The 20,282-nt window shown below is 50.0% G+C and overlaps 1 protein-coding gene across 20 annotated transcripts in view; it reads right to left on the minus strand.

The window, feature by feature from the left end:
• ZMYND8 (zinc finger MYND-type containing 8) overlaps nt 1–19,762 on the minus strand; it is a 108,634-nt gene extending 88,872 nt beyond the window's left edge. For 10 of the 20 annotated variants that reach the window (XM_053671100.1, XM_037164373.2, XM_053671106.1 and 7 more), the window contains exons 1-2: nt 17,569–17,948; nt 9,861–9,931 (exon numbers count right to left, since the gene is read on the minus strand). In XM_053671100.1, the coding sequence (XP_053527075.1) occupies nt 9,861–9,931; nt 17,569–17,594 (97 nt within the window). In that variant the 5' untranslated portion in view covers nt 17,595–17,948. Of the gene's footprint in view, nt 1–9,860; nt 9,932–10,812; nt 12,098–13,758; nt 13,854–17,568; nt 17,949–18,171; nt 18,265–18,495; nt 18,601–18,791; nt 19,645–19,705 lie in introns of those variants that run through there. The other 10 variants (XM_053671102.1, XM_053671099.1, XM_053671107.1 and 7 more) reach the window with 8 other exon arrangements.
• Nucleotides 19,763–20,282: the final 520 nt, after the last annotated feature.

Here is a 20,282-nt window from a genome sequence, read left to right on the forward strand (position 1 = left end):
AGCCTAGCCTGGAAATTCGCAAACCTTTGGTATGCATAAAAATGTCTGATGAGAGCTGATTAGTGTACTTTCATAGGGACTTTCCAGGGGGATTTTGACTTTGGAAACCAAAGCACTCCACAGCAGGAGATGTGAATGAAGGCTCAGGACAAGGGGGGCCTGGGTCCCCAAGGATGTAGAGAAGGTGAAGGGAAAGCGGTCCTCAGGGAGACTAGCCTGGACCTGCAAAGGTGTGACTAGGCGAGGAACAGGGGGACCCTGGCCCGCCGCAGGACCTATACATGGCCATGAGGGAGGGTAGCGGGTTCCCAGGGCCACTGCTAGACGTGGTATTAATACCTTGGGAAGGAAAAAAATCAGAGGGAAAGGGGCCATTTCAAAGAGTACCAGGTCCCTGGGGAAAAAGACAGACAGGCCACCAATGGTTTCCAAGAGAACGAATGTTTGAGCTTCGGTAATTATTTCCAGGCACAGATTACGCTGCAAACAAAGCCATCTTCTGTAGCAGAAACGCTTTTACTTCCTTCTCCGGGAAAAGAGTTCTATCATCTGATGGACAAAGTCAAGTCCTTCACTCCTGCATTCAAAATAAATATTCATTGCCCACCCACCCGACCAGGCACAGTGGTAGCACAATGGGCACAGGGTAAAAGATAAAATGAGCAAATACAAAAGGCAGGGCCCACCCTCATTTGAAGCCTTAGAATCTACGTGGGTAGGAGGTTCAAAGAAAAGAGAGAAGACGACCTTCCAGGCCTAAGCCAAGGCCTGATGGTCAGAGATGGCTCTTTCAAAGATCGAAGGTCAAGAAGATCCGGTGGCCGGAGCAGAGAGAAAAGGGGGACAGGAGGGGAAAGAAAGCTGGAAAGGGGGGCAAGGACCAGCAAATGAGGATTTTAGGATTTTGATCTTCATCCTAAAGCCAAAGAAAAAAGTACTTAACAGTTTGAAATAAGAGAGAAGAGCCAGAGGAGATGACCTCTCAGAAAGACTGGGAGGGGCAGACAGACAGAGGGGGTGAGATCAGCTAAAAGACCCCCACGGCTCAATGGGGAGGATGGGAATGAGAGTGGCCTTCAAGATATAATATTCTAAGTAAGTGACACAAAACAGCAAAAGAACAGAAGAATGGACAGTAAGTCGCACATCCCCAGACCTTGCCGGCTGACAGACTGCTGGGGTCCTCATCATGGAGGAGGAGCAGGTGTTGGGGGGGTACACTGGAGGGGGGAGGCTGAAATGGGAAACTGGTAGCAGCCATGTTGAGTTTGAGACACCGTGAATAAGCAGAGAGGGCAGGTGAGCAGCTGGCCCCCTGCGCCATGACTTTGCAAAAATCTCAACTGGAAATCAAAAATGTGTGAGTCATCATAAAGTCACAGATGTGAGCGAGATCCCCTGGGGGAAAACGCCGGGGGAGATGAGGACAGGCCGAGCTTCCTGCAGCTCCAACTCTGAAAGGATGCGGAGAAGAGAGGGTGCCAGAGAAACACAAGGAAAGCCAGGACCGCGGCGGCAAGAAAGCCAAGGGAGGCGATGGTTCCCAGGAGAAGAACGATCAGCAAGGTCCAACACTCCCTTAGATCAAGGTGGAGGGGTGCTGAACACCTGCCCCGAAAAAGCAGCGTGGAGTCTGCAGGAAGCTCAGCGGTAACTGTTGATAGAGAGGGACTGGGTAGAAGCCACAATGCAACCGCTGGAGCAAAGCGAGGTGAGGCAGCCAAGAATTGAGTCCACACACTTCTCCTAAAAAGTCTGGCTTTAGAAGCTAGAAACAGGACAGTGGCCCAATGGAAAAACCCAGGGTCATGAGAATAAATGTTGGGGAGACTTGAGCGGGTTCAAAGGACTATCCATTTTTGACTCTGAGTGGTGGGCACACAATGGAATACCCAGATGATGTAACAAAGAACTGTACATTTGGAACCTACAGAATTATATTAATCAAAGTCACCCCAAAAAGTGTATATAAATAAATAAGGCCACATCCCTCAAAAGGTTAAACGGAGTTTAACCAATGACCCCCCACAATTCCACTCCTACCGCTATACCCCAATAATGAAAACAGACATCCACACAAAAACTTATGCACAAATGTTTGCATCAGCAGAATTCAGAACAGGCAAAAAGTGGAAGCAACTCAACTGTCTATCAACAGATGAATGGATACACAAAATGTGATATACCTGCACTCGAGCATAATTTAGCCATAAAAAGGGAGTATTCAGACGTACTATAATGCAGATGAGCCTGGAAAATATTATTCTGAGTGAAAGAAGTCAGACGCACATAGGATATATTCCACTTACACAAACTGTCCAAAATAAGCCCAGCCACAGCAACGGAAAACAGGTTAGTGGTTGCCAGGGGCTGGGGTACAGGGGCAAAGCCAGAGAACGCCCACAGGGTTTCTCACTGCAATGATAAAAACGTCCCAAAATTGAGTGCCACGGTGGTGATACAACTCTGTGAACATTAAAAACCACTCCAGTGTACAGTTTTAAATGGAGAATTGTATAGCATGTGAATTATATCTCAATAAAGCTTTTTAAAAAAAGTCTGTGAAATACTGTTATCCCCAGGTTCCCAGGAAAGCTGGGGCAGGTGGCGGGAACACAGGGTGGGGTGGCCTGGGGGAACTGCCGGGAAGGCCCCAGGACACTGCACTCCCTGCCACCCTACTCTGGGAGCAGCAGCCTTTCCCAACGGGGTCCCCTTGAGAGTCCACAGTCAAGGATCCACTATCACTGGAGCAAAACCAGGTGACCAGCATTCGAAACTCAGCCCCCTCCTGCCCCTCCCTGCCAAAACAGAAAAGTGCCAGGATCTCTGAAAGGCCTCGGATGCAGACCAGTTCATTCCACAGTCATTTCTCTGGAAGAGGAAATCAGGCAGCAGCCTCATCCTTGTAAACGCAGGTTGGAAACAGTCCAGTTTAAATCTCAGGGTCCTCGCCTCGGAGGCACGTAATCACCTAACACGGGGCAGGCTTCCAAAGGGGGGGCAACTACACAGCACAGGCGGTGCCGGTGCCGCCAGGACTCTGAGAACAGATGCACAGGGGATGCTACGCCGGCCAAGAGAAGGTAGAGACTTGGAAAGCCGTTACCCGCCATCTTCCGAGTTCCGGGCATTTCCGACCTTGCCGGGAGAGGAACAATCTGGTAGTTAGCTGACTCGCAAACAAATTCTTTCCACTGCACAGCACACGGATGGCACTTCTTGGGCTGCAGGAGATGCAGACGAGCCAAAATAGAGTTAAAAATACCGATGCTCTTTTTTTTTTTTATTTTGAAAGAAAAATTCTCAGCACTTCTTCATCTCACTGTGATTTAGAAGTATTTATGGTTATATTTTCTTAAAGAGTTTCCTTGAAAAAAAAAATGACAGAAGGTCTCTAGCTCATTTCCATCCCCATAAACAATCCCTTTGTGAAACAGCCTTCATTTACATACAACAGTGAGAACGAGGCTCCTGGACTAATTAAGGTCTGGGGCTGGTTAGCAAATTGCTATAATTGCATATTCTCCAGCATCCTGTCTCAGAAAACACATCCATACCCAGGCAAATCTCAGCAAGAATGATACTGTTCAAGATTTTAATATCTTGGGCTTCCGCTGCATCTGTGCCTGGTTTCCAAGTGGCTCGTTCCCCTTGTGCGGGTGACATTACACAGACATTTTTTAAAACGGTTTCAGTTCTGGCAGCCCAGCACCCGCACACCACCATCAGCATGGCAAAACGCACCCACGGCAGCGTGCAAACACAAGCGGCCCCGACAGGGAAGCCTGTGTAGGGAGCCGTGAACTCGCGGGGGCCGCCGTTTTTCAGACTTCAAGTCCCAAGGCCTGCGAGGGGCCTGTTCTGACTCGTGCGGAGGGAGGGTGGCCAGAATTCTGCAGTCAACTGTGCTGTGACTTGTCTTGTGCAGAAAATGCAAACCGACAGCCCTCAGCCACTTCAGATCCAGAGACATGTTTTGCTGGGTTTGTGCACCGTCTTTCAGAAAATGGTCTGCACAGACCATATTTCAACCCAGCGTTTTTATGGGGGAAAGAATCCGGTAACACCGGGTGAGCCATATGCTCACTGGTCACTCTCAAGGCCCAGGAAACACTAGAGGCTACATTCACCCGCGTGCCTGCCGCCCCTGCAGACACCCAGCTTGGAACCCCTGGGACAGAGCTCAGAACCAAGGGCAAAGGTTTAAATTCGAAGATAAAGCCCGATCCCAGGTCCCCACTTGGCCACTTCATGAGTCCGAGTCTCAGTGTCCGTGACTGTAAAATGGGACTAACACTGCACCTAAATCATCACATCATCAGGAGTATCAAATGAAGTGATTCTGCCTATCATACCTGCTCCGAGTAAGCGCTCAGAGAATGTTAGCTAGGCAACCACGGTTGACATCTAGACAGTACTTCCGCCGTGTGCGGAGCATCTTCCCGCAGATCATTACCCTCGGACACAAGTGTCAACCTGACGTCGGGAAAGCTCGGCAGCTAGGTCTCCCGAGAATGAAAATGCTCCCGTAAATGCTGGCTGGCGCAGTGACGACAACCGGCTCGGAAATTACTCAGCTTGGAAGGGCGTGTGTGTCAGGGCGGGGGGGTGAGAGGGTGCACCATCTGATATTTGGTCAGAGAACCTGAAAGGTCAGACAGACTAGTGCAGTGATGGGAGTTCAGAATCTGGAGCCAATTTCTGAGAGTATTGCTAAGGTTTCCAAATACAGCACAGCTCAGAGCCGTTCTCTACCTACGAGATGGGGGAAATGTTGCCAGTTTCCCCAGATGCCTAAGGAGTCATCTCATTTTTTTAAGGGTTTATTTATTTATTTTTGGAGAAAGAGAGAAATAGCGATCGGTTGCCTCTCCTGCGTTCCCCCACCTGGGACCAAACCTGAAACGCCCAGGCATGTGCCCTGACCAAGGTCAAACCTGTGACCTTTCACTTCTATGCCCAACCAACCGAGTCACAGTGGTCGGGGAGCTTCGTCCTCTTTTAAGGAATCACCTCTTCCCCAGTGGATGCGGGCAGCGCTGGTGGGTCTTGGTGTCCAGGTCCCAGCCCTTCCCTGGACAAAGTGCAGACACAGGACCCTCCCTGGCTGAGACGCTCCCTGGGGACTTTGCCCTGTGGCACCTGCACACAGTTCCACTCCCCAGGGCAGCCCCTGACCTCGGGCATTCCCACCAACCCCAGGGGCCGGCCAGCAGCCTCCCTCTCCAGTTCACCAGCGGCTTCCAGGGCTCGCCACCACAGAACCCCGGTGGGGACGGTGTCACATAGAGACTGAAGCCACGAAGTTACCAAACCACAAGGCAAACAGGCTGGAGGATGAAGTATACATTCACGGAGCCCACGTCACCACACCTCAGATTCTGAGATAATTAGGACTGAATGAGAGATAAGGCCTCATTCATCCCATCAGCCTTTGCAAACCTCACGTCGACCAGGCCGACTCCAGCACTCAGCACCCCAGCGAGCCAGTCTCACAACGCCAGGCCTCTGTGTTCCCAGTGTCCTTGCCTGACCCACGGGCCCCAAGAGAAAGGCTCCCCAGGCACAGAGGCAGCCCCAGAGGACGGGCTCAGTCCCACACAAAGCTGTGCCCCCAAGACAGAGAGCGGTCCCCCTTGACACCCAGTGACCCCTCCCCCTCCTCACGGACTCCCCACCGGGACGAGGGCTCCGGAAGCACTGGGAAAAAATCAGCCCGAACAGCTGCAGCCACCTTCCTTCGAACATCTGAACACCCAACAAGACGGGAGACCACCTGCCAGGTAGCCCCCCACAGTTCTCCATCCCCGGGACATGGCTTCTGCACCTCTGCACCCTCTTTCTAGAGGTGTAAGTGGGGCAGTAGTAGACCGTGGGAAGCAGGACCTCCGGGTGATGGGCTCACCAACACAAGCTTCACCCCACTTCGCACCGGCTCTGCCCATGGCTGACATTTCTGAGTGTCCACCGCGTCCCAGGCACCACTTCTGGGCACTCTGTCCATGTGAGCAAATTGCATCTTCACCGAAACCCTCTACCTTCACCCGTCATCCCCGTGTATGAGGGGAAACTGAGTCACAAACAATAACCCAGCGAGGCAGGGCACGAGCCAGAACATGAACCCCAGGAGCCTGGTGCTAAAAGCCAAGGTTTTCTAAACTTTCATACCGGCCTGGATCTCAAATGGAAGGGGGCAGTGAAGGAGGAGGTCAAGGACCCAGGGAGAAAAAGAACCTACATCCTCACAGAGAAGACCATCAACAAATAAGTAAGAACTACAAGGTCATGGACAAGGGATAGGAAGAAAATCAGGAGCGATTTTGAGCAACCTTCTGAGACACCGTAAATGTTCGATGATCTTTTTCTGGGTCGTGGTCCCATTACTGCACACGCGTCAGAAGTTCATCAAGCTGTACACCGAAGACTTAAAATGTACCAGGAAACAGTGACCGCATGGCGGATGGTGGGAGGTTACAGACGAGGGAGGAAGAGAAGAAGACTGGGATGGTCCAGGCGGGAACGGAGCAGAATTGGAGGCACATGTCTAAACTCGTTTAATGTAATACAGGTAGAGAGAGACAGAAACATCTACAGACACGTGTGCACAGGTGGGTCAGGGGCACGTCCCCCTGCTCTGTCTGCCGAGAGGACCTAAAGCAAGGCCGCACGCCTCAGCAGCAGTGAGCACGCCAGGCGCCCGTCCACGTCTGGGCTGCTAATGCTGTTGTCCAATAGCAGGATTCCTTGGGGAAACAACTAACACCAGCGTGGTGACACAAAAGGTACACAAGATGAGAGCGCCTAGAGCACCTTGTCACACCGCAAAGGAGGGAAGCGTTCCATCAATCAATTCGTCAACCTCCAGTGAGGTCAAAGAACACTGAAATGTTCCCAATGGCTGAAGCTAGAATAACTTGAGCAAAAAAGTAACTAAGTAGTACTGGACTATATAACCCAAGTAGAAAACAACCGAATCCATGATGATACAAATAAATGACTGAATAAATAAACATGGGGGAGGGACAAATCTCCCACAGAGAAGAATTCCAAATAATTTACGTAGATATTCTGGCCTTAGAGAGTAGGAATAGAACTCCCCACTCCACCTGGGCCTTGTGACTTCCTTCTTAAGAGAACAACACGGGAGGGAGAGAAACGACAAATGCCACCTGAGCCAGGTGACCACGGTCAACATCATCAGTTTAGATGAGAGGGCGCTCGCTCCCCAAACCCATTATCCCCCCCCACCCCGTCCGCCTCGGTTCAATCATGAGAAAAATAGCAGAACAATCCCACGGACACCCTACGAAGTACCCAATGCTACTTACTGCTCAAGGCCATCAAGGTCATGGCAAACAAAGACCTGGGAAACCGTCAGAGCCCAGAAGAGTCGGAGGCGGCACTCTAACTAATACAGGTGGTATCGTGGGCAGGATCCTGGGACAGAAAAGGGGTCTCGGTGGGAAGACTAAGGAAACCTGAACACGGCACGGACTTCAGTTGGTAATAACATAGTGATATCGATTTGTCGACAGTGACAAAGTAAGCCATCCTAATGTATGACGTCAGCAATAGGGGGAAAACTGTGACACGGGAATGTGACACGGGAAGACTGCAGTATCCTTGCGGCTTATCTGGAAATCTAAAATTAGAAGCTTATTATTACTAAAAGTTACAGAAAAACGACAGAATGCCCCCTTTGTTTGGACTGAGCAGACACTAAAGGCCTCTCCAAGGAGACGGCGATGTCCAAGGTGAAGCTGATAGACGAGAAGGAGGCAGCAGGACACCAAGTAACCAGCAAAAGTCACAGGACATACGGGGCCCAAAGGAGGGAACACGGGGGGAAGAGGCCAGGTGGCTCACGTGGAGCCAGGGAAAGAGAGAACAGGAGCTGAACAGAATGAACGTCCCAGGGTGAACAGGGTGGACCAGGTAGATAAGGTCTAATAACCTCAGACGTTAGCCTCAGGGTGTGCCTGGAGGTCAGTGGAAGGAGTTAGCAAAAGGGGACAGATGTGATCTAAGCTTCCTGAATCACCCAGGCTGCTACAGGTGGAGGACTGGAGAGGGGCAGATAAGAAAGAAGGACGTGGTCACGCCAGAGTGGTCGATTTCAGGTAGCACAGTCACGGGGAGATGCCACCTGGCGAAGAGCTAGGAGTACTCAGGGAGATGAAAAAAGACAAGAAGAGGGAGGTCTCCACACACGTGGGGCAGGGGGTGTCCTGACCAGAGCAGGCCTCCCGCCCCAGGTGACAATCCCTGACTTTGACCCTCTTGGAGAAGTCTCCACAGTGAGGCTCCAGGAAGAAAGCACCTCCTTAGGGGCAGAGCCTCGGTTCTGCCACTCACTGCCTGTGAGACATTACCATTTGGAGCCTCAGTCTGCTCATCCACAACAACACCTCCCTCCCAAGGGGACTGGAGGAACTCAGTAAGAGGAAGCCTTCCTAAACCGTGAGGATGTTTTCTGCACAAGAGGCCCGAGGGGGGAGGAAATTCAGAATCTAACCCGACACCCGGTTTTACAGAGAAGAAACCGGAGGCGCGGAGACAGCCGGCTCCAAGCCCCAAGGGAGCCTGAACAGTGACGGACCCACATACATCTCCCAGCGCCCGCCTCCGGCTTCTCCCTCGACATTCTGACCACAAGAAGGGGCTGGGCCACACTCCCTCCAGCTGTCGCAAAACACTCCCTTCAGGAAGGTACTTTCCCTGCTCACAACTCCCCCACCGATGCTTCCCCCCACGGGCTGGATGGGGGCAGTGACAAAGAAAGAAGGGCCCGCGAACTGGGCCCACCCTCCCAACCTCTCCCTTCCCCCGCCCCCATGTGGGCAGCCTGGCCCCTCCCACCTGAGGGGCCTGCGCGGAGGGGGGTGGGCCCTTTCTGGACCATGCCAATCCCCCATCTGTCGGGTCCACCCCCCCCCCTTCCCAGGTTGCAGTCATGACTACCTGACCCCTATCTATCTTTGCCCCGAATGCCAAGCTTGTGCAAATCTTCAAAAAGCTCTGTTGTGTCAGATGCTCTGTGGGAGCAGCCACTTTCTGTGCTGCTCTCCTCTCTGACAGATGGGGGGGTCTCTCTGGCAGAGAGTCCCCACCCCCCAGACACGGGGCTGTGTGCCCAGGCAGGCAGGCAGGCAGCACCTCGCTGAGGCATTGCAACCCCGTGCTGCTACCATGAAGTTTAGAGATGAGCATTTTCACCAACCAACCGAAGCCGTGAAAAATACCCCAGGACCTCATCTTTACAAGCACCCCTGGAGGCAAAAGTGAGCAACCGCCTCCCATAATATCGCCCACAGGCCAAACGAAAAGCACCAACCCTTCAATTAGAAGCTGAAAGAGTCTAATACAGATTTCTGTCTCAGCAAACATCAGTGGTGTTTGGTCCAACTTGTTCAATTTTGCGACTACTGGCCCCGGTATCCCGGCAGCCCTGCATCCCCTTCTACTCCTATGAGCCCACACGGGAATGCTCTTCTAGTCGCACACAGAGCACTGCTGGAGACAGGTGGCTTCCAGAACATCCTCTATTTAAATTCTGATTCCTGAAAGTCACCCTGCAGAGAGACAGCCCGTCACCCTCAGTCAAGACATAAAATGTGCCGTCACGAACAGTCCCCGCCAACAGGTAGGCATTCGTGCAGGGGCACGCAAGGGAAAGAAAAGCAAAGAGAGATTTCCCCATAAATCAGGTGCATCCTTCTGAGGTCCCACATCTCAAAATCAGAGGAGTGTTGCAACCTCGGCTCATGGAGACACACTTCACTGCGCTACAGTAAGAGAAAGAAATTCCCATTTCCTCCTCTGCTCTGGAATAGGTAATATACAAGACTTGGACTCACCTTTTGAGCGAGTAGAGATATCCATGCCCTCTACCACCTCCTGTTCTGTTTTTATTTCCTCTTCAGCCAAGCTGAAACAGAGCAAATGATGTTCAGGTTTAGGCAGACTGAGAACCTGCCCCATGGGGGTGTCATGGGGGTGTCTTTAGAAGTCCTACTTGAACAAATCCAACTTGAACAGAATCCACCATCCTTAGGTAGGGATGGAGGCCGGGAGGGGGGAGAAATCCACACTTGATTGCAAACAAAGTGTTAAAGCCTCCTAAAGGAGTATTTTTAAAACTCTAGGTTGTTCTTTTTTTAAGTCAAATTACTATCCCACTTTGTCATGCTGGGGGGGGCAAAAAAGCCCCCCCTTTCTTTTTTTTTTTTAGACACAAAATTACAATCTGCCCCACCCAGCCTTGAGTAAACAAGTTTCTCACTCTAACCCAGGGTTCAGGGAGCAGGTTCGGAGTATCCATATTCTGATGTCTGAATTCTGTAAGGCAAACAGCATTTCTCAGACCTCCCTGCCAAATCTTACAATGTCCTGGCGAGGCAGGAACATGAAAAAATGTACAGAATTACAATGTAGAAAAATGTGCCCCTGCTAAAAGGCCTGGTCTCAAAACATTCGACCCCTAGCATTGATCCCGGGAGTGAGGACTGGGGTCAACACACCCCCCACCCACCCCGCGGATGTTCCCTCTGGGTAGCAGGCATGGCTTAGAGAAAGCATTCAGCACTCTTCTGAGCTGTGACTAATTATCCCCCACCACAAAGGTGGAATGAGGAAGGATTATTTGAAAGAGAGGCTGAGAGTTGGGGGTTGGGGAGAGGAGCAGAAAAGCGGGCCCATTGGCTAGGAAGGTCCACCAGAAATCTTCTTTTCTCTTCTGGAACTCCTCCTGGTATAGAGCGCAGACCACTTCATAGCTTCACCCCCCCCACCCCATCCCCCACCACACACCTCCTATGCCACGCCAGTCAAGTTCTGCTTCAAGAGGTGCAGAATGTGAGGTGCTGAACTTCCCCAACGTTCGGGCTGACGGTGAAGTGATAAAAATCTTAACAGTTACTCTAATGTAATCCCCTCAGACGGTGGTTCAACGAGATACGGTGCCCCCCCCCCCAACTGCTGTGGCTGGAACTTTCCATCTGGAAGACTCACAGCCAGGACAGGAGGGAGGCCGGGTAGGACAGCAAGGACCAGCATGTCCCTTCTGTATTTCATGGTCTGGAGCTGTCTGGGACAGAAGATGAGTCCCAGAAGGCCTGGTCACATGGAGGTGTGTTTAGGGGAGAGCTCCACGTTTGTTGGGGGAAAAGGGTTCAGAATGGCAACTAGGTAGAGAGGAAGAGAGGACAGCTCAGAATTCAATGATAAAAACTCGGAGGCCTCAAACTCAACTAGTCCCAGCAGAGAGAAGCAAGGTAGTTTGCTTTTAAATCAGAATATTAACACCTTGAGCTCTCTGATACTGGACCCGTTAACAATTTCATTTGCACCACGTCTGTAGAGACAGGCTGTGACACAAGTCTCCAAAGAAGTAACTGACATGTTGTCACAAATGGTTTTCATCAGAAGAAAGCAGCCTTTTACATTTAAACACACCACTAACACGCACAAACACGACGGTGTTGGGGGAAGGTGATCCAAGCAACTCACTCCACTTTCAGAGGCACAGGTTCTCAACTCAAAAACACACACCCAAAGGCTGTCCAGGGAGATTCTGGTGATGGTTTGTTTCCTCCTTGGACTGGTTGGAAATCAGTTTTAACAGAGAACCCCATGCAGCCCGCTGCAGAGGTGGGTGAATGGTCCACTTCAAAAGAACCAATAACCGCCTCGACCTTTCTGCCAACAAGAACTGTTTCCCTCTCTAGCATCAAGTATGTGAAATCCTAAACTTCTGAAACCAACCCCATCTTTGGAGTGATGGAGAGAAAAATGCTAGTCTGGGATCTAACCGACATGTCCAGCAGTGAAAGAAACAATTAATGCATAACCGAACTCCCAAAACCCACCTGAAGGATTTCTGCAGGGATGAAAACAGTCAAAGGTACCGTGATTGGGGGAGGGGGGCTGTATTCAAGACAATGATTGGGCTTGGAACAGCCCAGAGGAGTCGAATACTTCAGGCAGAGATGCCAATGAAAGGCTAAGAAAATGCAAACTAGCAATGGGGGTGGGGGGGAGTACACTATTTGCCGCTGAGTTGAAGGTAATCAATTCTGGAGCAGAAAAGAAGGGGGGAAAAGTTAAGCTGTTTTTATCTTTCCAAGTAGTACGAGTGGGCACCATAATCACCTAACTTTAGCAACAGCACCACCAGCTCTCCCCAAGGATTTCGAGTACAATTTCGGAAAGCCATCTTTTTCACAGATCAGCAAGCCATCCTTCCAGAGAGAATCCGTGTAGGCACATGCATGCACACACGCACACACAAAATACACTGCATTTGACTAAAGGAAACTGCAGAGTCTGTGCATTAAAAGAGAAAAAAAAATTCATTTACAAAAGCAAAGACCAGAATGCAAAATCAGTCATTTTTGAATAGCCACATCTAAAGGGACTTCCTTTTTCCTACACCACTGAATTCAGGTGGTTTTGTTTTGTTTTGTGTGTGTGTGTGTGTGTGTGTGTGTGTGTGTGTGTTTTGGTTTAGTGTTAAGTACTGGGATGTTATTAAAGAAAAAACTATGAATATTACATCAAAAGTGGTGGTGAGACAAGATTTGTTGTACCTGTCTGCGTGCCCCACAGAGCCTGATCAATTCAGGTTAAGAACTGTTCAGTCACTGTGGGGGGGGGGAGTCAAATAACAGTCATTGTTGAAAAGCCAGCTGCTTCTGGAGAGAAGACTTTGAACTCTTGTCATTAACACATTCAAGTCTTAGGAAATATACAGCATCTTTCCTTCCCTATCTGTTCGCTGCCAGCAACCGGGCTATTTCAATCAAAAACAATGGAACAACAAGCCCTTGTTACAAACTGACATTACTTTTTTTTTTCCCCTGTTAAGGTCTGCAGGGGAGACTGGGGCCCACACCAGGAGAGGCTGAAAAGCAAACAACAATCCCTCACCCCAACAGGAAAATTCACCATCAACTAGTTGTATATATTACGTTACCACCACCACTTCTGGCACTCGCATTTACCCTAAGTCACTTGCCTCTGGATTTCACAAACTGACACACTTCGGACAATTAAAAGAAATAACAGCGCCTGAAAAATACAACCAAGACCATGCCATGCCATCCCATCCCAGAAAGAATACATTTCTCCCCCAGTGCCTAAGCAGGAAAACCTAAGCTTCCTTCTTAACCTGCATGCACTGAAAAAGAGCAATTAAAAGTTGCAGATGAACTGCTGAACCTCCAGAATGCTTTAAGCCTTCTGATTATTAATTCTGAGGGCTGGAGGCTGGTCCGTAATACCCAGGAATCCCATCCCCTCAACACTCCCAAAAGAGAGAGGGAGAGATGAAAAAATCTAATTTTTACATAAAAATGCCTGGATACACAATGCCCAGATCTTTCTTCTCCCCAAGTGCCCCGACTACTTGACTTTTAACCAAGAATATCTAAACCCATCTAGAATATACAGCCAGCATGCATGAGACTCTGGTCCTACAGCTGAGATCAATGCACAGCAATTCAACAAGCATGCATCATTCCAAAGGACTTTTCCCTTCAGCTTTTTACTTTCATTCAAAATACCAAACTGGTCCAGGCTGCAAGAAATAGTTAATCCCCAAGATACAACATCTTCCTCTTCTAGATCACAAAACAGTCAACATCAAAATTTCAAAAACCATGCTTCCCTAAATCTGCAATTCGTTTTTTGTTTTGTTTTTTTTAATTGAGGGAGGGAAGGGAATGGTTAGCAGAACAGCTTTATATAAGCACTCACCTAAAACAGGCCGTCATCGGGAGCTAAGCTATTTATGCAGGATTCTTAAAATGGCGTCTGGCAACACTGCCTCATTCCTGTATTGAAGCTAAAATGGTAGCAGTTTGTTCAATAGCTGTAGCTCTTGTTTAAGCAGCCCTGCTAGTTTCAAAGCCACCTTCCTAAATATCAGAACCAGGAAAAGCTCAACCAGAGGACACCAGCAGCAACCCAACGTTTAGAAGCTTAAAAAAAAAAAAAAAAACCCTGCAATGACAGGGGGAGTTTGTGAAGTCACAGGTTCCTAAGGAAAAGCCTTCCCTCGCTCACATCCTGAGCCTTCTACCAGGAGGCTCTGAGAGGAAGCCCCCTGGCCCTCAAAATAGGTGGGTGAAGGTTAGGAACCAGGCAGCCCTGTGGCATAAACTGCGGGGAGACAGGTGTCTGCAGAAAACCCAAGAACATGAAAAGGGGGCAGGGAGGGCAGGGGAAGGAAGCCCATGTCCCCTTCTTGGTACATTACAAACCAGCTCTGCACCCACAGCAGAAAGTAGCTAAATAAAATGAACGTGCTTCTAGGACAACAGGCATCTGAAAAGCCAAGCCCAAGGGCTGCACCCCGGTCTGAGGCCAAGGCAAAGTCAAAAGGCAGCATGTACACGCCTGAAAACGGCCACTAAATACCCAGCCAGTCCTAACTCAGCCTCAAGGAAAGACAATCGGAGTCTGCAGAGACACAATGGTAAAACATTCGCCCGGCCAATGCACAGGATACTCACAAATTAGGTTTTTGTCCACCCCCAACAGAGCCCTGAAAATTAACAACGGGTTTTGCAAAAACCCACTTTCAAAGGCCAAACGAATAGCCTCATAGTGGATAATGTAATTTACGGTTACAGGTCTGAGCATGGGCCTCAGAACCGCAGGGCTGTGAGTGGGGAGTTTCAAGGTGACTGCTTTTTAGCTCCAGGGGAGCCGGGAGGGCATGGTGCCCAAGGCTGTGCCTGGGCGAGGACGGGCAGCTGGCTCCTTGCCGGCCGGTAGGTGGGTAATCTTGATGAGGAAGGACAGCCTAGCAGCTCGGCCAGCTACAGGGCTGAAATGGCTCCCGCCTGCTTGTTTATCTGGAAGGAGATGGGGGAGGGGGGAGGGCGGCCATAGCCTAGGCAACCTGAAGCAAGGGTGAATCCTTGCTTTTTGCATATAACAGCAACCCGAGGGCTTCTAAACACATTCCCTTCCTAAAACCTCCGCTGTGAGGTGGCAAAGGCACTTTTGCGTGTGTCTTTCCTTTCAGGGTCAACCAGAGGCAAAGCCAGATCTAGGGCTTCTCAGCTGACAAATGTCTGTTGCTTCTGCCACAGGAGAGAGAAGGGAAAAAGAAGGCAAAAGAAACAAGAGCACACATCTGAAGTGGTTGGACTCAAAAAACCTACCTCTGTCTTCAGGGTTTTCTGTGTTACTGTCCTGGCTTTTTATTAAAGATTGACTCACTTTCCCCCTCTCCTATTTAAAACCTGAAGCCAGTTCCCCCGTTACCTAGGAAAAGAAAAGGGGGGAAGGAAGGAAGGAAGGAAGGAAGGAAGGAAGGAAGGAAGGAAGGAAGGAAGGAAGGAAGGAAGGGAGGGAGGGAAGGAAGGGGGGGCTATTGTTTTCATCCCTAATTTATAATCCAAGATGCCCCATCAAGTGTTTCTGACTCAAATCTTTGAGCTGAATAATTATAACCAAGTAACTGGACAGAGCTCCAACAAGCTAACCATGGTCTTACACAGCAATTAGTAAAACTCTGTAGAGAGTTTAGTGGGTGATTATATATAATTAATTCCTAGTTGCAGACGGAACACTGACCATTTTCTGGAGCTAATAAAAGCAGTCACTCCCCCTCCCCCACACGAATGCCACTTAATTTCCCAAAGCAGAAAGTGAACCCATCCTGGAGGGTCTTGAAGGAAGAAGGGAGGAAAAAAAAAAAAGGGAGGGAGAGAGGAATCAAAAGCCCCAGTGTGTCTGTGTTTGCTCCTTGCAGCTGTGCACCCTCTTTGGGGACTGAGGAGGCAGAAGGAAAAGGGAAAACAGCCCAGTGTTCGGTCCCTCCCTCTGCCATTTGCCAATGTGGCAGAGAGAACATTCTACCTTGATATAAAAAGAAGGGGGGCAGGGGGAGATGCCCTAAGAATGAACTGCAGGAAGACTCTTCAGCTTGGTGGACCTGCTTTTCCTAAAAGGAACAAAGATGGTAGAAATTTCCAGAAGGCCCAGTCTCAGCTCGGCCACTGCAATAGTCAGTCTGTAACCTTTCCTCCCGGTCCATTGGTTCAAAAGCTGCAGCGGGGAGCCCCACTGGGCTGCTCTGTGAGCCAGCTGTGCTGTGCCTACCTAGTCCTGCTGCATTGCAGACATTTAGTCCCCTGCCCCCCCCCCCCCAGTGAAACTGGGAAATCATGCTGCTTTGAAAGCAACTGACTTTTACAGACTCAGGCTTGGTGGTGGCCACAGGACCCAGGGAAAGGGGCTCCCTTGGTCCAGGGCTGGGAATTTGCTGGGGCTGCACATGTGAAAACTGAGCTTGGCTTTGCAAACCTGTGGGAGCCATTTTAATATGAGCTTTTAGACAACAAATGCCCTGCTGCCCTTAGGTTTCCTTCCAGCCCAACACACACACCATTATGCAAACGTTGAAGGCACCAAACCAGGGGTCTTGCGATTAGATATTGCTTGGGGGGGGGGGGGGCACCAGAACCTCAGTATGTAATTTCCATTTACGGCCAGGAGGTAAGAACAAAGAGAATAGCTAAGTGTCTGAACTTACTTGTGGAGGGCAGCAGCCTGTTCCCTTTTAAGTATAGAAAACATCATTAACTCCCTGCACTTTTACTCTAAGAAGCTAGCCTTACACAGACTTTTCTTAACTTAGAATTGGTCCATTTCTCATTACTAAGGTGCTAAAAGCTGGACAATAATTTAAAAAGAAAAAAAAGATTAATTACTGACTCCATCAGGTTGGCGTAACATAGCAATCAAATAGAGTTCCAGCATCCACGGTCACGCGGGATTGGTCTCCAGGCTGGAAACTGATGCAGAGAACTTCTAGGGAAATTCTGAAGCTAATGCTCAACAAGAATCCACTTTGCTTCCCCCAACTCTGAAGTTCTAACTGCAGCATTAAGAGATCAGGGGAAGTGTAAGAAGTGAGAAATAAATCATAAGTTAAAGGCAAGCATGCATACAGATGTGTGTGGGTCAGACTTGGAAAAAGGCCGAATCTGCTGTGCAGTGAGTGCTGAATCAAGTTTGCTGGGGGGTTGGGATTCTGCACTCAGTGTCAGTATCTTAAAACCTGATTCCTGCCACCACCATCCCCACACACACACACCACCGCCCCACACATGCCCCCACCCCCCACACACAAACCCCCACCCTCCACCCCCGACCAGCAGCTCCTGCCCCGCCACTTGCTTAAGGCTCTGGGACTCTCAGAACAAGCACTTTCTTCTATTTCACAACCAGATCACCTACCCAGAGTTCTACCTAATATCCAAACAAACCCAGTGAAAGGTCTCCAGGTAAGTCACAATGAAACTGCACGTCTCCCCTGTCTGAGGGTTAACAGGAAATGTAATCTTCGATCCTAGCTGCAGGTTCTCAGGAAAAACAGTGGATTCAAACAGCCACCTAAAAATCAAGACACTATTAAAAAGCCCTTATTTGGTTCCTGCTGATGAAAAGCCCTCCACTGCTATAGCCAAGACCCCTGCCACACACAGACCCCAAATGTTCGCCAAACTCTTTGTACATATGGTCACAGAGGAAATGGAGAGCTTTACTTACCCAACATGTTCAAGCAACCGTCTCATTTTTCCACAGTTAAGAAGAGAGAACAGGCTGGCAGATTTGGGACTTGATCAAAAAGGAAATTTTTTTTTAAACAGTTACATGGGATCATTAAAAGCACACACAACAACAACACAACCCAACAACTGAATAGGGAATGCTGTCATGAGCCACAGACATGATTTTATTTCCTCTGCACTATCACACAGAAGGGCAGAGGGTGATACAATGTAAAAAATAATAATAATAAAGGGGAGAGGAAAAAGAAAATCAGAATGAAAAAAATTACATTAGTTCACTGAAAATCATGCAAGAAGAGAGAGAGAGCTAAGGGATCCAAAAAGAGTCCTCACAGATTTATTGCAGGATGTGGTCCAACCCCCCCCCCACCCTCCACCCCCACCCCCACTCCCCATCCCTACTCCAAAAACTTCCTCCAAAGCCTAGAAAACACTTTCAGAAACATTTGCTGGCTGTAGGCTGGCTTGCAGAAGAACACTCTGTATCAACAGAAGTCAGGAAAAAAGGCTGAACAATGTAGTTTCAAGTGCAGAAACCCTGTAGGGAAAGAAAAGACCATGTAGAGAGACCACCACCCACCTAGGCCCCAGGAGCCAGGAGCTCTCCTTAGCCCTGCTCTGCTGAAGGGCTTGGTTCTGTTTAAAAACACGCGTCCTCTCTGGTCAAAACTTCGTCCAGCCTTCCCAGAACCTCTTTGGAGAGGAAAACTTGCCTGCTTTGCTGTCTGCCATGAGCTCTGCTTAGAGAGGAGCCTGCCTGCTCACCTTCCATGTTCTTTCCCCAGCAGGCATGTGACACAAGAAGACAATAGTGCAGGGGGGGAAACTGCTCAGAGAGAGAGAGAGAGAGAGAGAAAGAGAGAGGAAAGGGGGGGAAAAAAAGAGGCTTCTTTTTTTGGCATACCAGGATCTAGCTTCAAACTATTCCAGAAACACCATGTCCTGGTGGAAGAAAAGGTGTGCCAGGCCCTTGCCAGTTTGCAAAATCGAGCTGTGGCTCATGGCTCCTTAGCCATGTGACCCAAGAAAGCTAAAAAAAAAAAAAAAAAAAAAAAAATTCTCTCTAAACAGTTCCAAGTTAACCTAAGTGCTGTGGGGGTGAGTGTGGCACAGCCAGCCACAGAGAAATCACACTGCTCGCCCACAATTCGGATGTCTCAGAGGGAGGGGGAGAAAAGATGGTTAAAAAGTCGAGCTTACCTCTGTGGATGCATTGTTAACACTGTGTAATGTCAATACTTATAAAACATGGAGGACAGGCTCCTAGTTCTCACAGAAAAAGGGTTTGGCACTTCGGCTTGATGATCTGGCCGCCTAATAAGAGCTCATCCCCGATTGGCTGGCCCGGCAAAGCGGAGTGTAAGGTGGCCCGGGATTGGCTGAAACACTTCCTGAGCGATTATCTTTGTGAGGCTCTGGTGAGCAAGAGCCATCCTGTGCATTGAAAAAGACAGGCTAAGCTAGGCCTTTTGCAGCAAGAAAAACTTGGGAAAGGGGCCCCCAAACGCACTTTTCCCGCACCCTGGCTAGATCTTCCGGCTCGGGCAAACCGGTGCAGCCAGCCTGACCTGCTCCAGCTAAGCCTGAGGCCCGGGGGGGCCCTGGGAAGAGAGTTTTTGGGGTGAGCTGAAAGGGCTCACCCTCACCTGCCCCCCACAGAAGCGGCTCCCTGCTAGGGGGAAGTCTGGCTCTTTTCTAGAACAATCCAGCAGAATCCAGCAAGGGAGGTGACAGGCAAGTGAAGCCGAGGAGTGGGGAGCCCCAGGAAATGAGCCAAGGGAGCAGGAGAAGGGGCTGAAAGCAGGCCTCTGTGGAGCTGGGAGCAGATAGACAGGGCAGGCTAACCCCAAAAAATAGCTACAGAGCAGCTGTGGCTTCTCTGACTAGGACGGAGGATTGAGGCTGCTGAGGGGAGGAGGGGAACAGAGTGGTCAAGTTTGCATAGTCATTGTCAGAACGCCTCCTGGCAAAAGCAGGCCAGAGAGCCATTTTCCCCCGGCACAGACGCCCTCCTCTCTCTGGTCCCCCTCAGCCAGCAGTCCAAGGAAAAACCAAAGCGGGTTCCTGCCTCCCTGCCAGGATGCCAAGGGGCAGCCCCCCTTCTCCGGCCTTACCCTAAGAAAAGCCAACTGCGCTCCTAGCAGGCCACATGCCTAGACCTACGAACTTCCCTTCCCCTCCTGTCCCCTCCCCCGCGGCCGGCCGAGGCCTGCTAAACCTGTCAGTTAAACAAAAATCTGACTTCCGTCTGAGCCTGCGATGCCTTCAGCTTCCTGCCTATTAACCCTCTCTCAGACCTGGGGCCTGGCTGGGAAAGACTAGGCCCAGGGATTGCAGAGAAGGCCTATGGAAAAATACCAGCTGCAGCTTCCCCTGGCAGATGCAGAGAGAGAGAGAGAGAGAGAGAGAGAGAGAGAGAGCGCCGCTGTCTCTCGCCTTTGCTTCCCAAGGAGGCGTGTACCTTCTGAATCCAGGGCACAAGCAGTGCCTCCCGGTCTGAGAAGCCATTTAAATCCAGAGGGAGAAAGAAAGATGTCAAACTCGGCAAGGGAACAAGAACCCCCATTATTAGTCAGGCCTACACCCACCGCTCAGCCCTTGCTGTCACAATCTCCCCTGTATGTATGCACTTGGGGAGCTGGGCCCTCGGTGGGCAGATGAATCCCATGAGCTTTATAAGGGTTCTTGCTT

Source organism: Artibeus jamaicensis, unplaced genomic scaffold (genome assembly GCF_021234435.1).
Source record: "Artibeus jamaicensis isolate MK-2021 breed Jamaican fruit bat unplaced genomic scaffold, CSHL_Jam_final contig_685, whole genome shotgun sequence".
In the NCBI taxonomy this organism is placed as follows: Eukaryota; Metazoa; Chordata; class Mammalia; order Chiroptera; family Phyllostomidae; genus Artibeus; species Artibeus jamaicensis.